Source organism: Lampetra fluviatilis, chromosome 2 (assembly GCF_964198595.1).
Source record: "Lampetra fluviatilis chromosome 2, kcLamFluv1.1, whole genome shotgun sequence".
Lineage (NCBI taxonomy): Eukaryota > Metazoa > Chordata > Hyperoartia > Petromyzontiformes > Petromyzontidae > Lampetra > Lampetra fluviatilis.
Window position 1 is genome coordinate 22,211,385 of NC_136276.1, and position 25,309 is coordinate 22,236,693.

A 25,309-nucleotide genomic window follows, 5' to 3' on the forward strand; every position below is an offset into this window, starting at 1 on the left:
AGGTATCGATTCAAATAAAGTATGTCAGAGTGCAAGCCCAAGTAAGACGTGGGAGTCCAAGAAAATAAGCATTGCTTTATATTATGAATTTGCTTAACATCTGTCAAGCTTCTATTTTATTTTGTTTAACCACGTGAGAATTCAAGAGACCAGAGGGATGATGGGTTGAGTCAATCCCAAACCAGGATTTGAGCTTGAAACTTTATGAGTCGCTCGCTATACTGCTGAGACACCTGGTCTGATTTGTTTTACATTTGCAAATCCTATTTTTGTCAACAAGATCCACATTTCTTCCCATATTTGTGGATCCATGAGGATTTGTAGAGAATCTGTATCAGATAAGTAATAACTTACATGACTGCAACATAGCCGCCAGAAATTAAGTATTCATGCTGTGGCGTGACTCCCCATACTTAGAGTTTCAGGGTTTTCAGGAATTGAGGGTAAATGCACTTCACGGTGGACCCTAACCGCAGCTATCCCTACAGTTAAAACCACAACACGTTCATAAAAACAGGTTGACATTGTTGGCATGAAATATTCACATTCCTCTCTAAGGAGCAGTATCACATCAAAAAAATCCCGTCAGTCCTTTATTGAGCATATGGCAATAATAACTCAGCTTTGGGTAGGGGTGTGAAATACACATGCGTATTGCAGGGACAAGTCAATCGATAGCACAAGTGTTGACTTCTCACAGTAGTAGCCGTTTGGGTAACCTGACCTGCGATTTGAACAACTGCACCACCCAACCAGGAATAACGCCATTCCCTGTGGGGCGGTGACACGGCCGAGCGGGAGGGCGTTCGCCTGCTTGTTGCAGAGGTTCGCGGTTCAAATCCGGCAGGCCACCACGGTTACGACTACAGTGTGGCCTCACAAAGGACGTCAAAGATCCTGTGACATCATGGTTATAACTTCGGTACACCTTAAATGTAAAATACTGCTTCACAGTGGACGTCAATCATCGCGTGACGTCATTCGATGTCAAATTTGAAAATTACCTGCAAAGCACTCAATTGGGATGACACACAACAACATTGCCCCCCATTGTGAACCTCCTGTAGAGCAGTGTTTTCATTTCAAGGCCCGCGGGCCACTGGCGGCCCCAGTGGCCTTTAGTGCGGCGCCCGACAATACACAATTTGAAAACATCCCACCATCGTGCTGTCAAACCCCAATGGTTACAAATGTGTGGCGGCCCTCACAGTGATGATGTCTTACCGGTGAAAGTGACCCCCCCGATCTGAAGATTATTGGACACTGGCTGTAGGCTGTGTTTGTGAAGCACAGCAGTGTCTTCCTTCTTCATTGCCTTGTACTTTAAGAACGGCGCAAAATACCAAATGTACTAAATTAATGAGCTCGTTGCGAATTTTTTCAATATTTATTTCATAAAGCTAATATTAAAAAAGCTACTTTTTGATATAAATGCAATGCAATTTTTTTCCCTCAAGTACAGTGCACAAATACAACTTGTAACATACGTGGGAATACAGTGGTACATTCAAATCATACCCAATTTTGTTGAACAGGGCAAAACTGAGCGAGTGTTACGCCAGCCAACAATATAAATCATTGGTATATTTATTTTGCTATGCTGAGTAGCAAGAGATGCTGACAGAAACGGGGGAAATGTTGGCAAGAGGAATTACGTGAAATATTCCTCTCAGGAAATGATAACTCAGTAAATGTGCACTGAGAGATTGTATTACGGATATGTAGCACATTTAGACATCTTAGCAGGATACATGCAGGTAAGGGACACAAGAGATATGCTCTTAAATGTGTACTTTAGTCGGTTGTTTACTACAGTCCCCTCACAACTCACAGAAACCGCTAATTTGTCAGCATTCGCAAAGTGGTTTCATTCTGGAGTGCTTGTCCGTATGAGAATGACTCCAAAAAGTATGAGGATTTTTTAAAGTTGAATCGTTTCTTTCACGGTTAATTTATACTCTTGCTTAAACACCCTTACTACCCTGTCACTTGCATTTTGGATCAAAATGCAAATGACATGATGAGTTTCCTGAACAGATTCCATCGATTTCAATCTCCTGCACCCTGAATGAAGCTCTTTGTTGTTGTCGTATCTCAGGAACTTGATAAATACACTTTTCAGTTCGTAAATAAATGTAATGGCATTGCAGTGTTTTGATAACAGAGACTGTTTGTCACAGAAGCACTCATGAGATAAACTAGTCTGGATATTGCTAAATTTATGGCTAAACAAAAAAAAACATTGTAATTGGCATTGGCCCAAATTTCACGATGCTGCAAAATGTACATGAAATTTACTGAATTGGGATTACACGGAGCGAGATCATCCCTGATGCGAACAATTTGGCAGGGGCTCCTCTTGAAGAAAGAGTCTCAAGACTCCGTCTTTCCCGGGTAATCATAATAAAAATAGTTAACTTAGTTTCATTTTTTTAAACACCTAGTAATTTTAGGTAAATCCCACGTATGCCATTTTTTTTAAAACAGCACAATAAAAATGGACAGTGTACACAGATACAATGAAGACCATGTGGGCAGTTCCTAATTTGTATTGTGCTCATGTAAAGTCGTTTTTTAAAATGTAAAATAGCACCAGAGTCCAACACGTAGTCATAAAACGTGAGAGTCCAAGACAACTGATATGCCAGTCTCTGAATGTGTAAATAACTGGAAAATTAGAAAGATTGAAACTTTCAAAAAATAATGTAATTCTTAAGAATTATAGCACCTATATCTTTGGTTAATCAGTGGGGAAACGTTGAGCCGAGATACCAACAGCAGGTACAAAAACAATTTGATATCACAAACGAGTAACATTTTGTGTTCACTGCGATGCAGGTTATTAGAACACTTTTCAGCTGTGCTTTACAAGAGCGGCTTGTGGTCCCATGTCACCGCGGAGTGTCCCTGCTCCCACGAGACCTGGAAATAACACGGACAGGTTGATATGTATATATGTATGTTGCACTTCTTTTGCACGGTATGTAGACAACCAGCTCATCGGAGATTCGGGGGGAAGGACAACAAACTAAACACAAAAAGCAGTTCTAAAGAAATTAGTTTTCAATCTAGATTTAAAAGTGCATAGCTCCAGTGGCTTCCTAATATCGGAAGAGCGTTCCAGACGGCAGCAGAAACGCATCTGAAAGCACGCGATGCAGTGACCATCTTTGTTCCGATCGTTAGCCAAAAGCCGCTGCTGCGAGGATGATCGGAGTTTGCATGATGATGGTTTATGCTCGTTGACGAGATCAGCAAGGTGTTGTGGTTACATTTTGGCAAGCACTTTGTGTGTAATAACGTGCAATGAGGTTCACTCGTCCACAATACAGATGGTAGCACAGTCGGCAACACTCAATTGACCAAATATGCCTCATGTCAAACTTGGGTGGCACTCATGCAACTCCGCCAGGCCCCAACTGTTGACCTTCCATCGTTTCAGTTTTACCCGATATGTGGAGACTGTACAATGAGTATTGTTTGAGTAGAGGTGTGGATTGAGGTGTCTGTGGGGAACCCACCGGTGGTAAGGCATACAGACTCGCATTCCACGTGCGAGTCGAAGCGGTTGGCGTTGCCCGTGCAGCCACGGTACACAAACTGCATACAGCTTCTCTGTGTCTGGTCGTAATGCCACTTCACTGAGTAGTCATAGCAGCTGCCTTTGTCCAATGGAAGTGAGCAGATATCTGAATGCACTGAAAAAGACAACATTTCATGAGCCTATGTAAAAATGTTACATACCTTTTAAATGTGTTGGCTTTAAATGTTGTGAAGGCAAATTGAAAGCAGATGCAGGCTGCATCTACTTTACATCAGGACTCACACTTTTAGAACTACAGCGTTATAACCAATGGGTTTAGAGTGAGATGTTTACTTCAGATTTTAATCCCGTGATATCCATCCAGCATTTATTATTGAAATGTATTGTGGTTTAAACACGAACTAATTTTAAACGGGAGTCAAGTTTTTGGAAATTTACAAAAATGCATACCTGCACTGGGTGGAAAGTCATGTTGCTGTACTTGGGCAGATCCAGCACTCTCTGCAATAAAATAACTAGACTTATACGGCATTCAACGCTGCATGAGAGCACATTTTGCAGAGATTCTCAAAAATAAACTTTGCAGACGAAACTATGACCATGGCAAGCCTCATATGGAACGTCAGAGCTTCTGGCTGTATGCAGTCATCTTAAAAACCAATGTCTCTATCAGTCGTAAAGCATTCATTGTATTTGGTTATAAAAACGGCGTTTGACAACAGAATAGTTATCCATATTTTCACAGTAATAAAAGTAAAAATGTTCAGCTCTTTGTCAATCCACTGCTGGATGTATGTTGAACTTCTTTTGCACCATATGTAGCCAAGCGTGCTAATCGGAGGTGCGGGAGAGTGACAACAAACTAAACACAAAAATCAGTTCTAAAAGAAATGAGTTTTCAATCCATATTTAAAAGTGCATAGCTCCAGTGGCTTCTTAATATCGGAAGATAATTCCAGACGTGCCGCAGAAGCGCATCTCATGAAGACCTCCCTAACACATCATCGGTCATGGAAGGGGGACGTAGACTTCAGGAGTTGTTCAAGAAGAAGGCAAAGACTAAACCCAAAGTGTTCTACGGCCGGGCTTGCGGATGAATTTGAGAATGGCATACAGCATTACAAACGACGCCCAGATTACCGCATCACTAAGCGGACGCAAGGTGGCACTGAGCGCCACGGTGGTGGTATCACAACAATCACGCCAAGAGTGATTGCTGTGCATGCAGGACAGTGAAAACATTTATCCTGGACTGCAAGTCTCCCCGCACGCTGCCTCTATTGAATCGGACGTCTGCTCATCTGGCACCACACCCAGCCTAGACCATTTCTGAGGACGCTGCAACACTGCAAGAAGTGTGGCAGGCCAACAAAAAACTGGGCAATGGACGCATGCCAGCATCGCATCTCTCCAACTACTCAAGTGTGCAGGACAGCCAGAAAGTTTTGCTTTCCAGAATCTTTTCTTGAGCGTGCGGAAGTCAGCACTTGTGCCAGCTAACTTTAAGCAAGGCACCATCCACCTTTCTGTGACAGGGAAAGGAACAAAGGTCAATTTGCGTGAGCTACCGACTGAATTGCGACTGTCAATTCCAAGGTTCCCTGCGTCCTGTTGGCCAAGCTGAAAGCGTTTCTTCAGCAGCGTTGCTGCCCACAGCGGTCAGAGTTCACAAAGCGTTTATCGACTTTAAATGCATTTCCCGCCTTGCCTCTTGTCGCCGAGTTGCATCGAGAGTTCAACAACCCCCCTTCAAGTGGCATACATTGACATGACGGCGGGAATTGAACTTCCGTTGCCAGGGCAGCACTGTGGAAGGCCCCAAGAGCCACTGGAACACCACCAGCTGCTTCGGATCTCTCGCCTGGCACGACCTCATGTGTTCAAATCGGTAACAGTCTGCTCATTTATCCACTTTTGTCCGGGGTCCATCGAGGTTGCATCATCGCCCTGGCCCTTTTCTGCCCAGCCGTCGACCGGATCGTGTCAAGATGTACCAGCACCTTTGGTAATGCAGTCAATAGACAGCCTGTTCACCGGCTTCGACTACGCTAAAGGTGCGGCGGTCTTCTCGATGCAAGGCCTGAGCACGTGGCCGGGCCCTCCACTACGGCTCTCACACAAACGTCCCGAGCAGAAGAGGCGAAACCACAAAAACCATCGTGGCGCTACCGCACCATCTGCTGTTTCTCTGTCAGTGGCCAAGGCGGTCGAAGCCACATCCACATTTTGATGGTGATTATATCGCTCTTGTAAAATGCCGGAGAACTCTCCGGGTCACGTTGACCCCCCCCCCCGCTACGCATCACGTCAAGGCGCAGAGCAAGAGCAGCAGGCGGCGACTGGAAGCATTTCCAATTTACCTGCCTCTTCACATCTGGCCACGCCACATAGAGACGGAAACGGGCCCCCTATGACCCAGTAGGCAGAGAGCTGAGAGTGGCCGGCCAGGCCGGAGGGCGTGACGACCCTCTGCCGGTCAAGTGTAGTAGCAGTAAGGGGTCAAGTCGTATGCTGCTGTGCCTCTACAAAAACACTTTCATTCCGTCCCTCTCTTCGGTTTCTCGACATGAGGCTGCATAGCTGCTTATCCTCTTAACTTCAACATCACTTCCTTGTGATTTAACTTCGGGGAAAGCCTCTCCCCGGTGCTTCAATAAATAGACACCTTAATCCAGTCTTCAGAGCGCGGTCTTCAGTTGTTGAAGGAAATATATTTGCTATTTTAGATCTCCCCATCGCTCACAGCTGAAGTGAAACTCGGTGTGAGCAGGATGCTTTCTATCCTGGAGATGAGAACTGGGTTCATCCGCAAATTAATCATACATTCTGGCTTCGGTTTCTGAAATGTATGTTGAATATATCGTGATTATATTTTCTGAAACATTTTTAAGTGAAAATGTTGCACATCTTCACACTGGGTAGATCAGCTGCAGTACATTTTGTCGCAGGGATACATCTATCATCCTTTGAGAATTAGAATATTTTGATTGAGCCAGTTTTATAACATTTTCGATAATAAATGTACTTCAACTTAGACTATTGGCAGTTATGGAACAATTATTCCCCCGGATCTTTCTACTACGCAGGTGCAGACTTGTTTATGCATAATCTTCTTCCGATTGAAAATTGGTATAAAGCATGGCATTTTATTTGGAGTGCACGTGGTCATCTATAAGAGGAAAGAGACACTGTTTTCAACAGCGTAAAGTTATTTTAAAAGAAGCCAAACCCGGTCAATGTTTATGTAACTTCCATTGGAGCACATCAGCTTAGGAGCTCTGTTATCCAAAAGGTGTTGTTGGTATTAAAATTGTTCTATTTTGTTGACATTTTTATTCACACTTTACTTGTAATCGCACATTTAAGTGCCAAATGAACAACTATTTAAATCGCTTCAACTACCACGCGATTTACAAAATGATTTGCTCTTCCACCTAACAGTAAAATAATGTAGATCACACTACCGATTGAATGCCTTCCATGTTGGTCATAGGGGGTTGTTTAATATTTCATGAATGTGTAATTTTACAGATAGACTTTAATTTACAACATTTCTATATTAACTTTGAAAAACCAAAGTGTTGATGACAATGAAAAGATATTGTTATACTGGAGATGTGCATTTTAACATCACGTGTGTTTCAGCAAAGTATTTTCAACATATATTATGTCAAAATACAAACATACATATTGCAGTGGTGCACTGACCATACATACAACAGAACTCAAATAGGTAGTGGGACGAACTCCCCGGGAAATTCTTCAAACAATGCGGAGTTGTGACCGTATTTAGGGACATTTGAGGCCATAACTAACCGACTACTGTATTTGTAAAGCGACTAGTCGAATTAGCAACGTTCTGCTAATTTATTGCCACACTCAAAACATTACCTCCCGATGGTCACAACGTGGCAAAAATATAACGAGGTACGTCCCACTACCTAAAAATCCGGGATTCTTGCGAGCACAGTTCAACGCCAATACTAAAGTCGAAAAATGTATTCTGCTTTATACAAGGCGGTTAACGTTTCATGGTCAACATTTGTACGGCAAGATCCGCAAGTAGTACCTGTCTGGGCATGTATCCAGATGGGCCTGCTTTCTGCGTGCCCATAGACAGCAGTTACTCCCACATAATAGGACGTGTCGGAAACCAGAGTATGAAAAGTGTGTGCCTCATGCTTGGCATCCTTTTCCACGCTCCGCGTCTCGCCATCGGGGAGCTTTTGAATGTACACATTGTACGCGGAGGGATGAACATTCCGGGGAGGGGACCAGCGGACAGTGACACTCTCCTCCCCTACAGCATGCAAGACCACCGACCCTGGTGGAGATACCCCTGCAAAGCACATAACATCCGCACGGGCATGCTGTCCATTCCAAGTACATGCTGGACCATCCATGTGCTACCATGGACAAAGGCATTGTGTCCGAGACAATGCAAGACATCTCAAGGCACGCATGCAAGCAGTGTTTCTCCACATCAATCTTAGCAGGTCATTGATGGATTCTGTGCTTTGTGAAAAGCATTGTAACGAGTGCTTGCGATTGATAATGAGTCATCAAAGTCTAAAGATTATGCATTTAATATTGTGCGAGAAATTGGGATATATGGTATCTTACGATGAGCTGTATTAAGTAAAACACTACTCCTGATGACAACGTAGGATTAGTATGAAACAAGCATGTGAACCAAATTAATTTCCAAGTGCAGGTTAAACGACCAACTGTTACTCAAAAAGAGTCAACAGTATTCAATGCGGTATAGATTGTTTTACATTGAAAGTGGTTAAATGAATTTATTTCCGTCCTAATTGCTAGAAAAATAAAAAATTAAACGCAATCCAAACATACAGCAGCCTAATCACATTTAATTACATCGATAGCTGTTAGTTTCAATATTCGTCAGCCATAATCATTCCACTGCTGGATCTCACCCCCTCATGGCTCTGCTATGTACCTGCTGTCCCTTCTATGTACCTGCTGTGTCCCTGTTATATACCATTCCATCAAATAATCCGTTGTGAGCACTCCATCCATGTCGCGGCCTCACTCTCAGATGCCCTCTCTCCTTTGGCTGCCACTCCGTCATCCTCCGATTTAATGGCAAATTGCCCCTTCTAGTGACACGTCCTGCCCAAGGCTCCACTTAAGTTTCTTCACAGGTTGAATTACGTCATTACCCTGTGTATGTCCTCCATTCCATGTCCCTCTTTCTGTCCCTCACTGTAATTCCAATCATGCATCTAGCTGATCCTCCAGGCATTTGAAAATGTTGCTTAGAGTTGGCTTAAATCAGCTGTGCGCCAACCCAGATTTTTTTTTAATGTTAATCTTCGTTTTGCGAATTAGCCGGGTTTATTTGTAAAGTTCAAGTCAAGCTGATGTGTACTTTCACCAATTGGGCTCTTGCATTACCACGTCTGAGATTAATTTTTAAAGGTACTCATTATTTCCATCTCGGTGCTGGACTCCAATGGATATGCTCACCTCTCTCACTTGTCACTCCAATACCAAATGTATCAATCACCCCTCCTCTGTAAGTTTGTGTGCCTTCTATCGTAATGCAAGACTGAGCTTACGATGGAGCAACGCCTCAGTAACTCCAAGCTGATAAATGTAACCAAGCGCTTCTGGTCTGTATGTATGTGGTTGGACTCTGCACTTCAATGCTGTGAAATGTTTAGTTGTTTCATGATAACATTGTAAGTTCAACACTTACCACATAATTACTGTAATAGCCTTTACTGAAAGATGCAATCCTGTCATAGAAATTAAGGGCTTTGCTACTGTCAATGTTAATAATGGTCGAAGTTTTGCAAAAAAAAAATTGAAAACCCAAAATGTACGTTTGTTGAAAGGAATTCGGAGAAAATCAATTTTGTAAGGGTTCCATATAACGACTATGTATGTACGTCTAACTTCTTTCGCACCGTACCTAGCCAACCATGCTAACCAGAGGTGCTGTAACATAATATACATAAATCATATGTACTGGGATTTATATTTTCATGGCCAAACAAGCTTCAGAAATATGTATGTTTATAGACTAGATTCTCCAGGCCGTGCGCTGGCAATCACGCAGAAGTGCACATGAGCGGATAAGGCAAGTGAGACGCCACAACCGGTGCTCTGAAGCTGGGATATCTGACAAGCCAGAGACCAAATTTCGATTTAAAGCTTTCGTGACTGCAGGGATTCATATTCTTGTTTTTTTCGATAAAGTCACGTAGAAGGGAAATAATAATAATAAAACTATAAAATTCTCACGACGTTTCGATTGCAACACAAGCAATCATCATCAGGTGTGAAAACCACAGCAAGAACATTTTTTAATCTGATGATGATTGCTTGTGTTGCAATCGAAACGTCTTCAGAATTTTATTCTTTCAATTGTATTATTTTATTACTTCCCTTCTACGTGACTTTACTGAAAGAACCAAAAATATGAAGCCAGAGACAATTTAAGATTGATTTGGGTGTCTCCACATCTTCCATCATCCCTGTTCTTGTAGACCTCCTGTTGCCAGCCACACCTAAGCATGGTCGTGCTGCCAGGTTGTGGAAAAAAAAGCCCTCAACATTTCTGTAGTTTTCCAGAAAGTGTGTTTTTTCTTATTACACTTAGAAAATGTTGTTACCGCTGCTCCTTCCAGTAGTATTGCCGCGGCAGTGATTTTCTTTCTAGGTTACGAGAGGTACATCTAAAGTGATGAGCTTTTTATATGATTAAATAAACGAACTGAGGTTCATGAAACACTGTGGCCTCTCTTGCAACGGCGACCTTTGGGGGGATGGGGGGGGTTACATCGTAATTTAAGCGCACGGGAATATTTTTTAAAACATAAATTAAATAAATTAGACGGCAATATTTTAATAGAACATTTGAATACCAGTCAACCACTTGGAGGATCAGATGTGGGAAGAAATTACACGAGTGGATGCCAGCATTGTGCAGTGCAAACAGGCGTTTGGATAATTTGTGGATTGTAACATCTGTCGATACTTTGTGAGACTGGAATTGGCAGCTTGAAGAGGCTGATATATATTTATTTGTTCATAGCTTAGGCGACGTGGTAGATTTATGCCAGAAAATCATACGAGCCTACGTGTACATATTCTTGGTTCTTTCCGCAAAGTCACGTAGAAGGGAAAAATTAAATAATAAAAATAAAACAATAAAATTCTCACGTATCGCTTGCAACAAAAGCAATCATCATCGGGTGTGAAACCCACAGCAAGAACATTTTTGAAAAAAGTGGCGGTTTACAAAAATTTTTCAAACATTTTCTTGCTGTGGTTTTCACACCTGATGATGATTGCTTGTGTTGCAATCGAAACGTCGTGAGAATTTTTTTGATTTATTTTTATTATTGTATTATTTCCCTTCTACGTGACTTTACCGAAAGAACCAAGAATATGAATCCCTGCAGTCACGGAAGCTTTAAATCGAAAACCTACGTGTACAATTGATTAAACAGGCTTGTATGCAATTATCAAAGTGCTATTTAAAATTCTTGAATCCTTTTAATGAATTCTGCACAGTCGATACCCCCGCAGTGTCGACAAGTCATTATGGGGAGTCCCCGCTCGCATACCTGTCTGTGCATGCACACCGACCGGCTGGCTCTCTGAATGGCCGCTCAGCGCCGTCACTGCCACGAAATACACAGTGCCGCGCTCCAGGCCATCAAACGTGTGCACCTCACGCTCGGCATCCAAGCTCACGCTCCACGTCTCGCCATCGGGGAGCTTCTGAATGTACACGTTGTACGAGGAGGGACGAGCATTCCGCGGTGGGGACCAGCGGACAGTGACACTCTTCTCCCCGACGGCATGCAAGACCACCGCCTCGGGCGGAGACATCCCTGCGAAGGACATAACATCCGCACAAGCATGCTGGCCAATCTGCAAACGCAGACGACGACGGCCCCGTGTAAGTGCAGCAGCAGGGGCTAATCGTTGTAGATTTGCGACATTGTTTAGAAACCTCACCGTGTGCTGATCTTTCAGTGTAATGATAATCCTAATGTACGAATCAATAATGTGTTAAGCAGAAAGTAAGCTGAGCAGAGAATAAGAGCAATGACGCAATAATGAAAAGCATCAACGAAACAACAATGACAATGGATGCCATCAGAAGGCGAGAGAAGAGCTGGATTGGACATTGGTGAAAGATGTTACAGAGGGAGGAATGGGAGGGAGCAGAGCGAGAGGGGAGGCCAAGGATCGGGATGCTAGAGGAGCTGAAGGATGGGGCGTTTGCGGGAATGAAGAGGAGGGCAGAGAACGGTCAAGGATGGACACGATAGCAGCCAAAGAACCTGCCGCTAAGGTACGGCGCCACAAGAAAGAGTTTCAGGTATTTTTTTATGAAACCCATGTCATAGCAATGCTATAGATTGACGTTTCATTGCCCATTTTTACTTTACATAGCAACTACGAGGCATACAGGATTGCCTATTCCAAGAATACAAATATGTGTTATGCTTATCAATGTATTTTCATTGTTAGCAATAGTATTGTATGGGAGTCAAACTATAAGGGCCAAGAAACATCCTAAAATGTCTGCAGTCGGCAAGCACATCACAACAGTGAACCGCACTACTTAATCTGTTACTGCCACTGGCTCCTCTAAACTCAGCAAAGGACAAGGCGCTCCTCCGCACTCCCTTAAGAGTGATTTGCCATAGGCCAATCGTGTTGTACTTGTTCACTGAGCTATAGCCTGAGCCAAGAGGAAAACCAACCCTTTGTGATAAGGTCAGGCTCCAGTATAGCAGTGATCACCGCTCGGGAGAGTGAGCGTGGTTGGCGCAAAAGGAGATTTGGTGGTGCAGGGAGCACATCGGCACTCCGCTAGCGCTGGCACTGTTTCGGATTATTTTGTACATTGGTGACCGAATGGACTCTCGACTGGTTGTGCTGAACATGGGTGTCCGCACGCTGAACACGGCATCCCATGTACGTGTGTATGTTGGATTTCTTTTGCACCGTACATAGCTAATCGTGCTAATTGGAGGTGTGGGGGTATTAACCCCCTGAGCCACCAGGATATTGCGAAACACAACACCACTCTATTCTATGCTTATAAACAGTCTGCTATTGCTTGAGCATGGGTCAGATTTACATCTTGACGAACCATCTGAAATGCATCGCTTTGTTGAATTTCTTTAATGTGGAGTGAGAAGATAGCAAGGTTTCCTAGATATGCAATGGAAAAATACCGTTTGCCATAAGGTAATTTGGGCCCTTACGACTCTTCAAAATTCAGAATCCATGTTTTTCTCATGTGTACTACATTATTCTTCCTCACGAATTATCTATTGTGAAATCCATCTACATTTTTTGTCAGAATCCACGGCGAGCTAGCAAATATGCCAAATTCTCTCAGAATGCACTCAATGTGGTTTAGTTAAATGTCAACAGCATGTTTTCCATTTTTCGTCAACCACGCTGCCAACGTTTTATAAGATATAACTTTCAGAAATATGGCAACCGCCAACCTAAGGCAACAAAAACCTTAAGTCTGGTAGATAGCCATTGCATCGTTCCTGCTGTTGTGTCTATACCCTTTTTTTTAATTAAGAATAAAAAAAAATGTTTTTTTAATCTATATATATATACCTTTTTTTTTTTTATTAATTAATGAAAACAACTCACTTCTCACAAGAACACCAGGAATCCATGAAACATGGAGGGCGGTTAAAATGTTGAGAGTTCGGTCACAAAGAGGTCATGGACATCCAGATGGACAAAAGATGTATGGACTAGCCTCCCAAGACATCTGGAGATGTACAGATAAGGGCAGAATAAATAACGGTTGAAACTTCGCGTTTTCTTAACGTTTTCCTTACCGAAAAGTAGAAACTTAACATAGATAATTAACCAACAAACAATAATATTTTTTCTATTATTATATGTTTCCTACCTACACGACCTTCCAAAAAAATAAAAATAAAAACTAAAGAGTACGAATTCCAGAAAGCTTAAGTGGAAACATAATTACGCTTAACCTCAGGACATTAAAATATAACTCAGAATAAACACCAATCTCTGGAGAACTAAACTTGGCGAAGCCAAAATAATAATGTGACGAGAATCATTACGAATATTCATTAAACATAGACGAATGATTACCACGATACTAAGACCGAAGGAACTCATAAAATATAATTCAAGAATAAATGTAACACACAGGACCACATAAATGTATTACAAACATCTCCTCAGCCACCTTTGTCTTCCAGCGGGGTCTGACGGGCAAGGTGGGAGCAAAAGGTCACAAGGGGGGGGGGTGTCTGCTTCTTCTCGCTCTGTCTTGTTTGTTTTCTCTCGCAAGAGACGCGAAGAGAGGGGAGTCACGTTTTGAGTTAGGCACGGGCGCACACCGCGAAAGGACAGTCTGGGTTGAGTCGGTCCGAGTCGCGCTCAGCGGTGCGACGGGGCACGCAAGGGAGCTGTGGCAGTCGTGCCTCGAGAAGAGATGGGACGACGAGACATCGTTAAAGTGGCAGCCTGAGAGCAGTCTGGGTTGAGTCGTGCTCAGTCTCGCAACTCGGCTTGCGACGCGGTGTTGCGACGGGGCTCGCAAGAGAGCGGAGGCGCGTCGTGCCTCGAGGAGAGATGGAACGACGAGACATCGTTAAAGTGACAGTCTGAGAGCAGTCTGTCCGAGTCGAGCTCAGCGTTGCGACGGGGCACGCAAGGGAGCTGTGGCAGTCGTGCCTCGAGAAGAGATGGGACGACGAGACTTCGTTAAAGTGACAGTCTGAGAGCAGTCTGTCCGAGGCGCTCGGTCTCGCAACTCGGCTTGCGACGCAGCGTTGCGACGGGGGCTCGCAAGAGAGCTGGGGCGGTTGTGCCTCGAGAAGTGATGGAACGAGGAGGAGTCGTTCGAGTCGGAGAAGTCTGAGTTCAACCTGAGTTGGGGCTGGGTTTCAGCCGTGCTCCGGCTGGCGGAGCGTCGTGAGGAAACGAAACACCGATGCCGATAGCAGGTGTCGCTTATCGCAGAACGAAGTTAAGTGCGAGTGAAGCTGGCAGCTGCACGATCAAAGGAAGCACGGAGCAGAGAGAGTGACGAGTGACGACAAGCAATCAACCTGTAAAAGGGCGGAGATCGCCAAGCGTCGACCAAGCGTGCAAAGCAGAGAGTGCGAAGCAGTGGAGAAAGCCTGGTCAAACGGCTGGGAGGGAGAGGACAGCGCCATCGAATGCGCCATGTGCCTGAGGGCACACCGACCAACGACCAGTGTGAACACACCAGACGTCCAGAGCGACGGCGAGCATCGTGCCGACTCAACAATCAATCGAGCAGTGGAGAAGCCGGGGGCTGCCACCAAGAAAGCGCGAGCGACACCCAGCGCCATTGTGCGCCACCGTGCGCCACCGTGCGCCACCGTGCGCCACCGTGCGCCACCGTGCGCCACTGTGCGCCAACGAGCGACACGAGCGACCGAGCATCTTCAAGGACAGCATCGTGCCAACTCGTCATCGAGCAGTGGAGAGAGAGAGAGAGCACAAGCAGAGACACGCCGAGCGAGGGAGCAGCAGGAGCAGAGCGGCGGCCACGCCCATCCCAGAGAAAAACTTCTGGCCGCTGTTTGTATCCTCCCACACCACACAAGCTAATGACACAACTCCTGGCTCTAAGAATTAATTAATATTACAAGGGGACAACGCATACACAGCACGTACACGAATAAGACTTTAAAAGAAAATTGTCTTTGTGTTTCAAAAAGGGTTGCCATTTCGAGGTGGTGCGTTCAATACCAACTGATCGTGCAAAGCAGTGCTGCCGTCGAGTTACATGAATAAGAAATGTTTTTAGTCATTCATTTTCGTTAACTGCATAATTTCGCCAATGAATAAAAAAAAAATGTTTAGTCATTCATATTAGGGAATTGCATAACCTCGTAATTGCATAAGAATTTTAGTTATTCATATTAATCGAATGCATAGTATCGCAATGCATAAGAGTTTGGTTATTCATGAATTATTGACGCATGTTTGACCTGCATGATAGAATGTCACATGCTTGTTAGAATAAAATTGCTTAACACCAACTGTTCGAGTGCTTCTTTCCAAGTCCATGCAAAACTGTCTTATTCATAAGAGCTGTATCCTGTGATGAGATCTGAACTGGTGACCTTAAATATCATAACACACACTAGGATAATCGGTAAACGTTTAATCGATGATAATCGTGTTATCCTGATTGACAACTCGGGATAAACGAAGCTGAGCCTAATTATCACAACTGCACACATTAACATCATCGCAAGCATCCGCATAAATTACTACGATTATCTCAGCGATTATCATAATTTATGCATATAATCACACGCATCATCATAATGTATGCATATTAATACACACATTAACATAATTAATGCGATTTGCGCATTTTTCGGAAAATTATTAATTTGTATTATTTTTATCAAAATTTCATAACCCGACACATACAACATAATGGGTGGCGTCGTCCGGGATCTCTCACAGACAGTGTTTTGCATGGATGATGAAATGAACCACTACGTGTTAACCAAAATATCGGGATCAAACATTGCATTGTGATTGTAAACGGGCGGAAAAAAAAAAAACGCCCTCTAAGGTTAAAACCCAGAATAGCAGGTTGAAACAGAGACAGTGGAATTAAGATAATATCGTATCAAACCGATTGCATCCTGTGATAAATGGTGTTAGAGGTACGCACTCTGAATCGGAAAATTACAGAATAGCTCGAGTCAAACTGACCACACTCTGTGAGATAATTGTTTTATATGCACTCTGAAAGGAAAGGTCAAAGTAACTCCTGCCACTTGAGATGATAGGATTAAGAATAATTTTTGAATGGATTACGGAATACTGGGAGCTCGTATTAAAACGTACCGACCAATCTGTTATAAAGCAGTACAGTCAGAGAGACATATGGGAAGGGAGCTGTATCGATAACACGAACACACCTCGAGGGAAACTAAGTGACTGGATAAAATGTAACAAAGGCGAACACGATGCAAAAACTGCAGAGAAGGCAGGACAGGACTCATGCCTTCTCACACAAGCATACAGACAGGGATTGTGGAATGAGGAAAAATTTGGAAGGGAAACGGGAGAGAAATCGTCTCTAATAAACGAGGAAAAATGTCCTCACACCATCGTAAGGGAGGAGAAATCAGGGCTCGCGACACCAGCGAAACTCACAGACGTTGATCCACAGAATAAATATGAAAGTAACAGTAAATCACACTCTTGGGTACGGGGACAGAGTCAAGGGACTGATCGAAAAAAAATTATGAATATCGAACAAAAAATCCTTGACAAAGGGAAACCCTCACAATTCGAGAGAAGGGATGGAGAGATACATATGCAAACAAAAACATGTGAGATTGACAACTTCACAGATAGAGGGAGGCAAAATGTTAAAGTAAAGTCGACAGGACATGCTCCACTAAGGGCAGAGGCAAAAACTGAAGGGAAATGGCAACACGAGCGACACAGCACTGGACGCGCACACAAAAATTGCACGCCACTTAAACACAAGCGACACAGCACAGACCAAATTGACAGATTGCCTGATGATAACTTGTTTTATGATGACGCTGACGGCAATCAACTTTCGGAATACCTATTCACCAGTAAAACCCTTAAATTGATGGACAAGGCTCTAGTCAGAATTCCCGATTTTGACCCCCACAATAAGTCCATGGATATACATACACATATCGCGACAGTGGAAGAGGAGGCAATGATTAGAGGGCTGAGGAGACGGGATGAAAAAGCGAGTTTGTTGAAACGAAGCTTACATAAAGATTCTATTCCATGGGTAAAGTCACTACCACACAAGGTTAGAAATGATTTTAAACAACTGAGCCTGGCAGTGATTCGGAAGTTTGGAGAATATTCGACACTCACTGAAGGGTTTTATGCTGTAAAATCGATGACCCAGGGCATGGACCAAGATCCATGTGACTACCTCGTACAATTTAAAAGAGCGTATTACGCAGGCGATGTGAATCAATACCACGAAGGAGATAAAATGTTCAAAATTATGTTTTTTGAATCCTTGAGCCCAGAGATTACAGAAAGGGTGAGAATGGTTGTGAATCCAGAAACCGCATCCTTACGCCGCATAGAGAGCAAGGCGTACATGGCATGGTTATACAGAGCTAAGAATCATAATTCGGATCCAGAACACAGGGAGAGGGATAAAGAACCCAGCCTCTCAGAGAGGAATAAAAATCACCGAGCAGTCCCACAATGCAGGACGGAGCAAAAACGCACGCACACATGGCAAAATAACCCAGAGAGAGGTTGGCACGAGAATGAGAGCGGCACAAAGCCGAACATTCAGAGGAATCGCAGGAGGGGGAGGTTCAGAACAGAACCATATCAACACCCCATGCCACGACACACGCAAGGTCAAAATTACCCACAAAAATGGCAAGGTAACAATCCAGGAAAAATTTGGCACCCAAATGGGAGAAACACTGGGCCAAAATTGTACGAGAATTGCAGGAGGGAGAGGTTCAGAGCAGAACCATATCAACACCCCATCCCACGACACACGCAAGGTTCAAATTACGCACAGAGATGGCAAGATAACCACCTAGCGGGAAGGTGTTACACAGACCGCGGAGGTATGGATGCGAACATTCAGAGGAATCGCAGGATGGGAGGTCAAACACAATCGATCCAATTCCGACCAATTCCTCCACCGGCTATACCAGGAGGGAATAGAGGAATAACACAGAATGCGGTCCAAATACATGATAAACAACCCACAGTGAGCGCGAGCGAGCGGCCAACACGCGCCCCACCCGCCGAGGTGTTAAACCCGGAGCTCAATGGGAAACACAAGCAGGCTGCAAGTGACAGGGCGGGCAAAAACGTGGACAGTGCTCCCGTAAATGACGCGCGGATCGAATACAAGGACAGGGTTGCATTGAAGCGTGATCGGACAGTACAAAAACAGACAGCAGGGACATGCCCTGAGGAGCGCAGGCATGAGCCTTTGAATGGAAAATATCCAAGGGAAACCAAAATTTATGTGGATCGGAGTGCTAAAATGGAGACGAATGTCCATGACGTATCGGGAATGGTGTTGAAATCCAACACACTCGTAAAAACAAAGAGGGCAACATTACGAGGGACAGAATTAAATCGACACACTGACTCGGCAAATGTGCATGTAATCGCAGAGAGAGCGAATGCCAGTGATGACGGAGTACAGAAGTTGGTTGTGTGCGCGAATTCTGATTATGTGCAGCACAATTTTACACCACACACTCCCACGACGCGAGAGAGTGAGAGGGGAAATTACAAAAACGAACCGGAAAACCGTGATCGAATGATCAAAGTGATAAGTGGTAAACCAGACACTCGGAACTTGGTAAAAAGATTGCAAGGATGTAACAGGAGGAAAATAACGCAAAAATGCGTTCGAAACCGCTACCTAGCGTTTCCCAGGATTTAACAAAAACAAAAAAATTAATATCCGTCGGAGTTATGATGTATGAGAACCATGTAACTGGTGATATCGATGTTAAAGTTTTGTTGTATTTTCCTTGCTTATTTCAAATGTAACCTTGTTAAGATTGTGATACATATGCGCGCGCCTTGGAAGGAATGCGTTATGGATTAGTACCGATGTTTAACGTTGTGTTTTATTTCTTTTGCTTATTTCAAATGTAACCATGTTACGATTGTGATACATATGCGCGCGTCGTAAGAAATAACCGCCGAGAGTGAGCGCGGCTTATAGATTCATAAAACAAAAAAAAGGGCATTTACTTGGTTTGAAAATTCGCCAGTGGCCAAATCGACCCCTGATAATTTTCAAACGGGCGGATTGTTGTGTCTATACCCTTTTTTTTATTAAGAACAATTCAAAAAAAAAACAATAATTTTTTTTTTAATCTATATATATACCTTTTTTTTTTATTAATTAATGAAAACAACTCACTTCTCCTCACAAGAACACCAGGAATCCATGAAACATGGAGGGCGGTTAAAATGTTGAGAGTTCGGTCACAAAGAGGTCATGGACATCCAGATGGACAAAAGATGTATGGACTAGCCTCCCAAGACATCTAGAGATGTACAGATAAGGGCAGAATAAATAACGGTTGAAACTTCGCGTTTTCTTAACGTTTTCCTTACCGAAAAGTAGAAACTTAACATAGATAATTAACCAACAAACAATAATATTTTTTCTATTATTATATGTTTCCTACCTACACGACCTTCCAAAAAAATAAAAATAAAAAATAAAGAGTACGAATTCCAGAAAGCTTAAGTGGAAACATAATTACGCTTAACCTCAGGACATTAAAATATAACTCAGAATAAACACCAATCTCTGGAGAACTAAACTTGGCGAAGCCAAAATAATAATGTGACGAGAATCATTACGAATATTCATTAAACATAGACGAATGATTACCACGATACTAAGACCGAAGGAACTCATAAAATATAATTCAAGAATAAATGTAACACACAGGACCACATAAATGTATTACAAACATCTCCTCAGCCACCTTTGTCTTCCAGCGGGGTCTGACGGGCAAGGAGGGAGCAAAAGGTCACAAGGGGGGGGGGTGTCTGCTTCTTCTCGCTCTGTCTTGTTTGTTTTCTCTTGCAAGAGACGCGAAGAGAGGGGAGTCACGTTTTGAGTTAGGCACGGGCGCACACCGCGAAAGGACAGTCTGGGTTGAGTCGGTCCGAGTCGCGCTCAGCGGTGCGACGGCGCACGCAAGGGAGCTGTGGCAGTCGTGCCTCGAGAAGAGATGGGACGACGAGACTTCGTTAAAGTGACAGTCTGAGAGCAGTCTGTCCGAGGCGCTCGGTCTCGCAACTCGGCTTGCGACGCAGCGTTGCGACGGGGGCTCGCAAGAGAGCTGGGGCGGTTGTGCCTCGAGAAGTGATGGAACGAGGAGGAGTCGTTCGAGTCGCAGAAGTCTGAGTTCAACCTGAGTTGGGGCTGGGTTTCAGCCGTGCTCCGGCTGGCGGAGCGTCGTGAGGAAACGAAACACCGATGCCGATAGCAGGTGTCGCTTATCGCAGAACGAAGTTAAGTGCGAGTGAAGCTGGCAGCTGCACGAACAAAGGAAGCATGGAGCAGAGAGAGTAACGAGTGACGACAAGCAATCAACCTGTAAAAGGGCGGAGATCGCCAAGCGTCGACCAAGCGTGCAAAGCAGAGAGCGCGAAGCAGTGGAGAAAGCCTGGTCAAACGGCTGGGAGGGAGAGGACAGCGCCATCGAATGCGCCGTGTGCCTGAGGGCACACCGACCAACGACCAGTGTGAACACACCAGACGTCCAGAGCGACGGCGAGCATCGTGCCGACTCAACAATCAATCGAGCAGTGGAGAAGCCGGAGGCTGCCACCAAGAAAGCGCGAGCGACACCCAGCGCCATCGTGCGCCACCGTGCGCCACCGTGCGCCACCGTGCGCCACCGTGCGCCACTGTGCGCCAACGAGCGACACGAGCGACCGAGCATCTTCAAGGACAGCATCGTGCCAACTCGTCATCGAGCAGTGGAGAGAGAGAGAGAGCACAAGCAGAGACACGCCGAGCGAGGGAGCAGCAGGAGCAGAGCGGTGGCCACGCCCATCCCAGAGAAAAACTTCTGGCCGCTGTTTGTATCCTCCCACACCACACAAGCTAATGACACAACTCCTGGCTCTAAGAATTAATTAATATTACAAGGGGACAACGCATACACAGCACGTACACGAATAAGACTTTAAAAGAAAATTGTCTTTGTGTTTCAAAAAGGGTTGCCATTTCGAGGTGGTGCGTTCAATATCAACTGATCGTGCAAAGCAGTGCTGCCGTCGAGTTACATGAATAAGAAATGTTTTTAGTCATTCATTTTCGTTAACTGCATAATTTCGCCAATGAATAAAAAAAAAATGTTTAGTCATTCATATTAGGGAATTGCATAACCTCGTAATTGCATAAGAATTTTAGTTATTCATATTAATCGAATGCATAGTATCGCAATGCATAAGAGTTTGGTTATTCATGAATTATTGACGCATGTTTGACCTGCATGATAGAATGTCACATGCTTGTTAGAATAAAATTGCTTAACACCAACTGTTCGAGTGCTTCTTTCCAAGTCCATGCAAAACTGTCTTATTCATAAGAGCTGTATCCTGTGATGAGATCTGAACTGGTGACCTTAAATATCATAACACACACTAGGATAATCGGTAAACGTTTAATCGATGATAATCGTGTTATCCTGATTGACTACTCGGGATAAACGAAGCTGAGCCTAATTATCACAACTGCACATATTAACATCATCGCAAGCATCCGCATAAATTACTACGATTATCTCAGCGATTATCATAATTTATGCATATAATCACACGCATCATCATAATGTATGCATATTAATACACACATTAACATAATTAATGCGATTTGCGCATTTTTCGGAAAATTATTAATTTGTATTATTTTTATCAAAATTTCATAACCCGACACATACAACACTGCCACCCGCTCTTCTCAAGGATAACGAGACCCTGTGCCAGTAAACATGCTGCTCTCGGAGTACACTGACTCATGTGAGTCTAGCTATCTGTTGTATTAACAAGAGGTTAGGCCTTGTCCCAGACAGTAGAGCGCACATGTCGTTTCCCATAACAGTGGCAGAAAGTGGTAATGTTTTTTGTTACATATGTACACAGACAGCATGGAAAATAAGTTGTCTCCAATTTCCTAATTTGTTGCCACTGACAACAGCTCCCAACAGACAATAATAAGGCATTCCAAGTGCATAGCAGTGAAAGGCCAATATAAATTTAATATAGAATACTAAATGTATATGCCAGACACACATCAGCAACCATGTTCCATGTACTGTTGGATGAAGACCGCTGCAAGGTGTCACCACGTGTCATGCTCTCGTAGTGTAACGATCAATCGAGCTCCTGCACCCGAGCGGATTTTATCGCTCCGTCACAACGGTAGACGGAGACGGAGTGTTGTTTTGGTTGCCACTCGGACTCTAACCTAAACCAAACCTTGATCCTTAGAGGCTCAGGATAAAGGTTTGGCTGCTCTTGTGGCCACACCTGAACTCTTCTACAGTTAATTGTGGATGGACATGGCTGGCTTTCCCCACTAGCTCGAGTTCCACCACATTTGAGATATAATTCACTGTGGGCCCCCAAGGGCTGTGTTTAATTTGCACGCATTGCCTGTGAAGACCAGGGTGCCTGCGATCGAAGTTCTTCATATGTGCCTGGGTATCCTACTCGGTCACAGGAGGAATCCTGGTCCGCCGCCTCCAAAGATGAAGCAACGTCTCAAACATTTTGCCCACCCACCCAGCCACGCAGCATCACCTCGACTCAAAAGTCCATCCAACTAGCTGGACATTCTGTACGAGGCATCTAACAGTTCACCCCCACTCGCGAACGTCTTGAATTGTCCCAATCAATTGCTGCACTGGGCGGCAGGGTGGTGCGGTGGTAACACTAGCAGCCTCACAGCACACAGGGCCTGAGTTTGATTTCTGACTCGAGCGCCTTGCTGTGTGGAGTTTGTGTGTTCTCCACACTGATCTGTATAGGTTCCTTGGCCAAACATCCCAATTCTGAAAATCACTTGGAAATTACTATATTGGGATTACACACAGCAGCAGCACCCCCCCCCTGTGAACACTTGGCAGCACCCTCCTGGAAAATAGTCCTAAGACTCAGTGAGGCTTTCTTGGGTAACACAACGTATAATAATACAAATGAAATAAATCTATTCTCTTAGTCCCATTCTTACAACATCTTTTGCATGTTGTTTATTCTTTCTGGTTTGTACATTTATGTAATATTCACATATCATTTGCACAAAGATTCCCTGTATAGCCTTAACAGACCTTTGTGAAGACTAGAGGAGGCCAAGGACTGGTTCAGATAATCGTCACTGGTGTTGGTGGCCATTAGCACCAAGTTCGTAGCGCAGCGCGCTAACCGCTGAGCCACATACACACGCACACTATTTGCATGCGCAATGGAGTGCTGTATATATTAAAACTGCTTTTTGCTCTTGATTTGAAGCTTTCGTGACTGCAGGAATCCATACTCTTTGGTTCTTTCGCTAAAGTCACGTACGTGTACGTACTGCTTTTTGTGTTTAGTCTGTTGTCTTTTTACCGCACCTCTGATTAGCATGGTTGGCTACGTATATGGTGCGAAAGAAGTTCAACATTTATACATACAAAATGGATGTGAAAATCTATTTTGACGGGGTGAAACCGACGCATCGTTACATGCCAAAGATCCACCGTCAGAAACCAGACACGCTGTCACATTCCCTTTGGGTGTGTGCGAGCGAGCGAGTGAATGGTGGTGGTGATGTGTCCGCCATACGTGTGGCCTGGCTCGCCATGTATCTCTCGATGTGCTGCCTTTGCCGGATGGAGTTGACAATGACCGTGTACTCGTGGCCACACTCCAGGTCTGACACCAGCATCTCAGTGGCCACGGTGCGCTGCTTCAGGATGGGCTTCCGTGTGTCCACGTCGATCACCACCACCTCGTACTCTGATGCGCCAGTGGCCGCCATCCACGACACTACGAAGCTCTTCTCCGTGATGTTCTTTGTCGTGATCTGCTGAACGGAGTTTTCCCTCCCAGGAGTGCCTTCTGTGGTGGTAAAGACGTGCATGCCAACGACGCTCGCCGGGTGAATTACCGTGAATCGCGTGAGAAATATCACCCGCATTTTCTTTCTTAAACTTTACAACAGATTGACGTCTGCCATTACAGGAATATTTAAGCAATATGTTACAAAGAAATGCCACAAATTTCTTACCAAAGTAAAGTTATTGCATATAAGTAATCTAAAACCTCTTATCTATCGTCATTAACATCAGCAACAATCAACCCAGTGCTGGAGGAAGTCCTCTCCAAGCCATACAAATGGCGTGAATACCAAATGTACTAAATTATTACAATTATTTTCCTATAATGACAGGATGTTTAACTCTTAAGGCGTGTTACATCACAACCTGCATCCTCTGCCATCTTATGAAAATGGGATTTTATTGTTTGAAATACTCAAAATAAAATTTAGGTGCACTTTTATATACCGTAACTCAAAATGAAAATACAGTATCGTGGGTAGAATTATAGAATTTAAGGAAAGGTTTAAAAACTATATCACCGTACCTGATATGGTCACTGTAATATCCGGATAGCTGCTGCACACACACAAAAAAATCCAGGTTTAGAGTGTAAAATATTCCTTCCATGTTACAGTTATTGGCATTGAGTATTTAACCATGATAATAATACAAACATTTGCGAGGTGCATTTCATATGTAGATCCCAATGTGCCCCATGTATGGAAATCAGGAAATAAACAGAACCTGCAGTGTAAATGGGCACCACTCGGGCGTAAAGGTCAGTTTAAAGAAGTGCGTTTTCAAGACAGACTTAAATACATCTCTGATTGTCTCATTAGCAAAGGCAAAGCGTTGTTCCAAAGCTTGGGAGCTGCACTGGCAAAGGCCCAATCACCCCAGTAACAGAGCCGTAACGTCGGAGTACTTAGAAGAAGGTGATCCGATAATCTCAGGGACCTCGTTGTTGTAGAAATAGAAGAACAAGCTCCCAAACAACCGTGATGCAGTTGGCGCCAGTGACTCCACACTCGCGTAGGCAGAGATTATCTCCATAGTGGGCCCTGAGCTCCGAGTTCATGGCAGGGACCCGGTCTCTACTGAGGGCAACCACTGT

General features: G+C 44.1%; 1 protein-coding gene across 3 annotated transcripts in view; it reads right to left on the reverse strand.

Moving 5' to 3' along the window:
• Positions 1-580: 580 nt before the first annotated feature.
• The window catches only part of LOC144944204 (collagen alpha-3(VI) chain-like), a 135,255-nt gene continuing 110,526 nt past the window's right edge, over positions 581-25,309 (reverse strand). The window contains exons 35-41 of one of the 3 annotated variants that reach the window (XM_078872238.1): positions 24,740-24,771; positions 23,939-24,214; positions 11,143-11,412; positions 7,614-7,883; positions 3,995-4,045; positions 3,522-3,698; positions 581-2,922 (exon numbers count right to left, since the gene is read on the reverse strand). In XM_078872238.1, the coding sequence (XP_078728364.1) occupies positions 2,855-2,922; positions 3,522-3,698; positions 3,995-4,045; positions 7,614-7,883; positions 11,143-11,412; positions 23,939-24,214; positions 24,740-24,771 (1,144 nt within the window). In that variant the 3' untranslated portion in view covers positions 581-2,854. The remainder of the gene's footprint in view (positions 2,923-3,521; positions 3,699-3,994; positions 4,046-7,613; positions 7,884-11,142; positions 11,413-23,938; positions 24,215-24,739; positions 24,772-25,309) is intronic. The other 2 variants (XM_078872239.1, XM_078872240.1) reach the window with 2 other exon arrangements.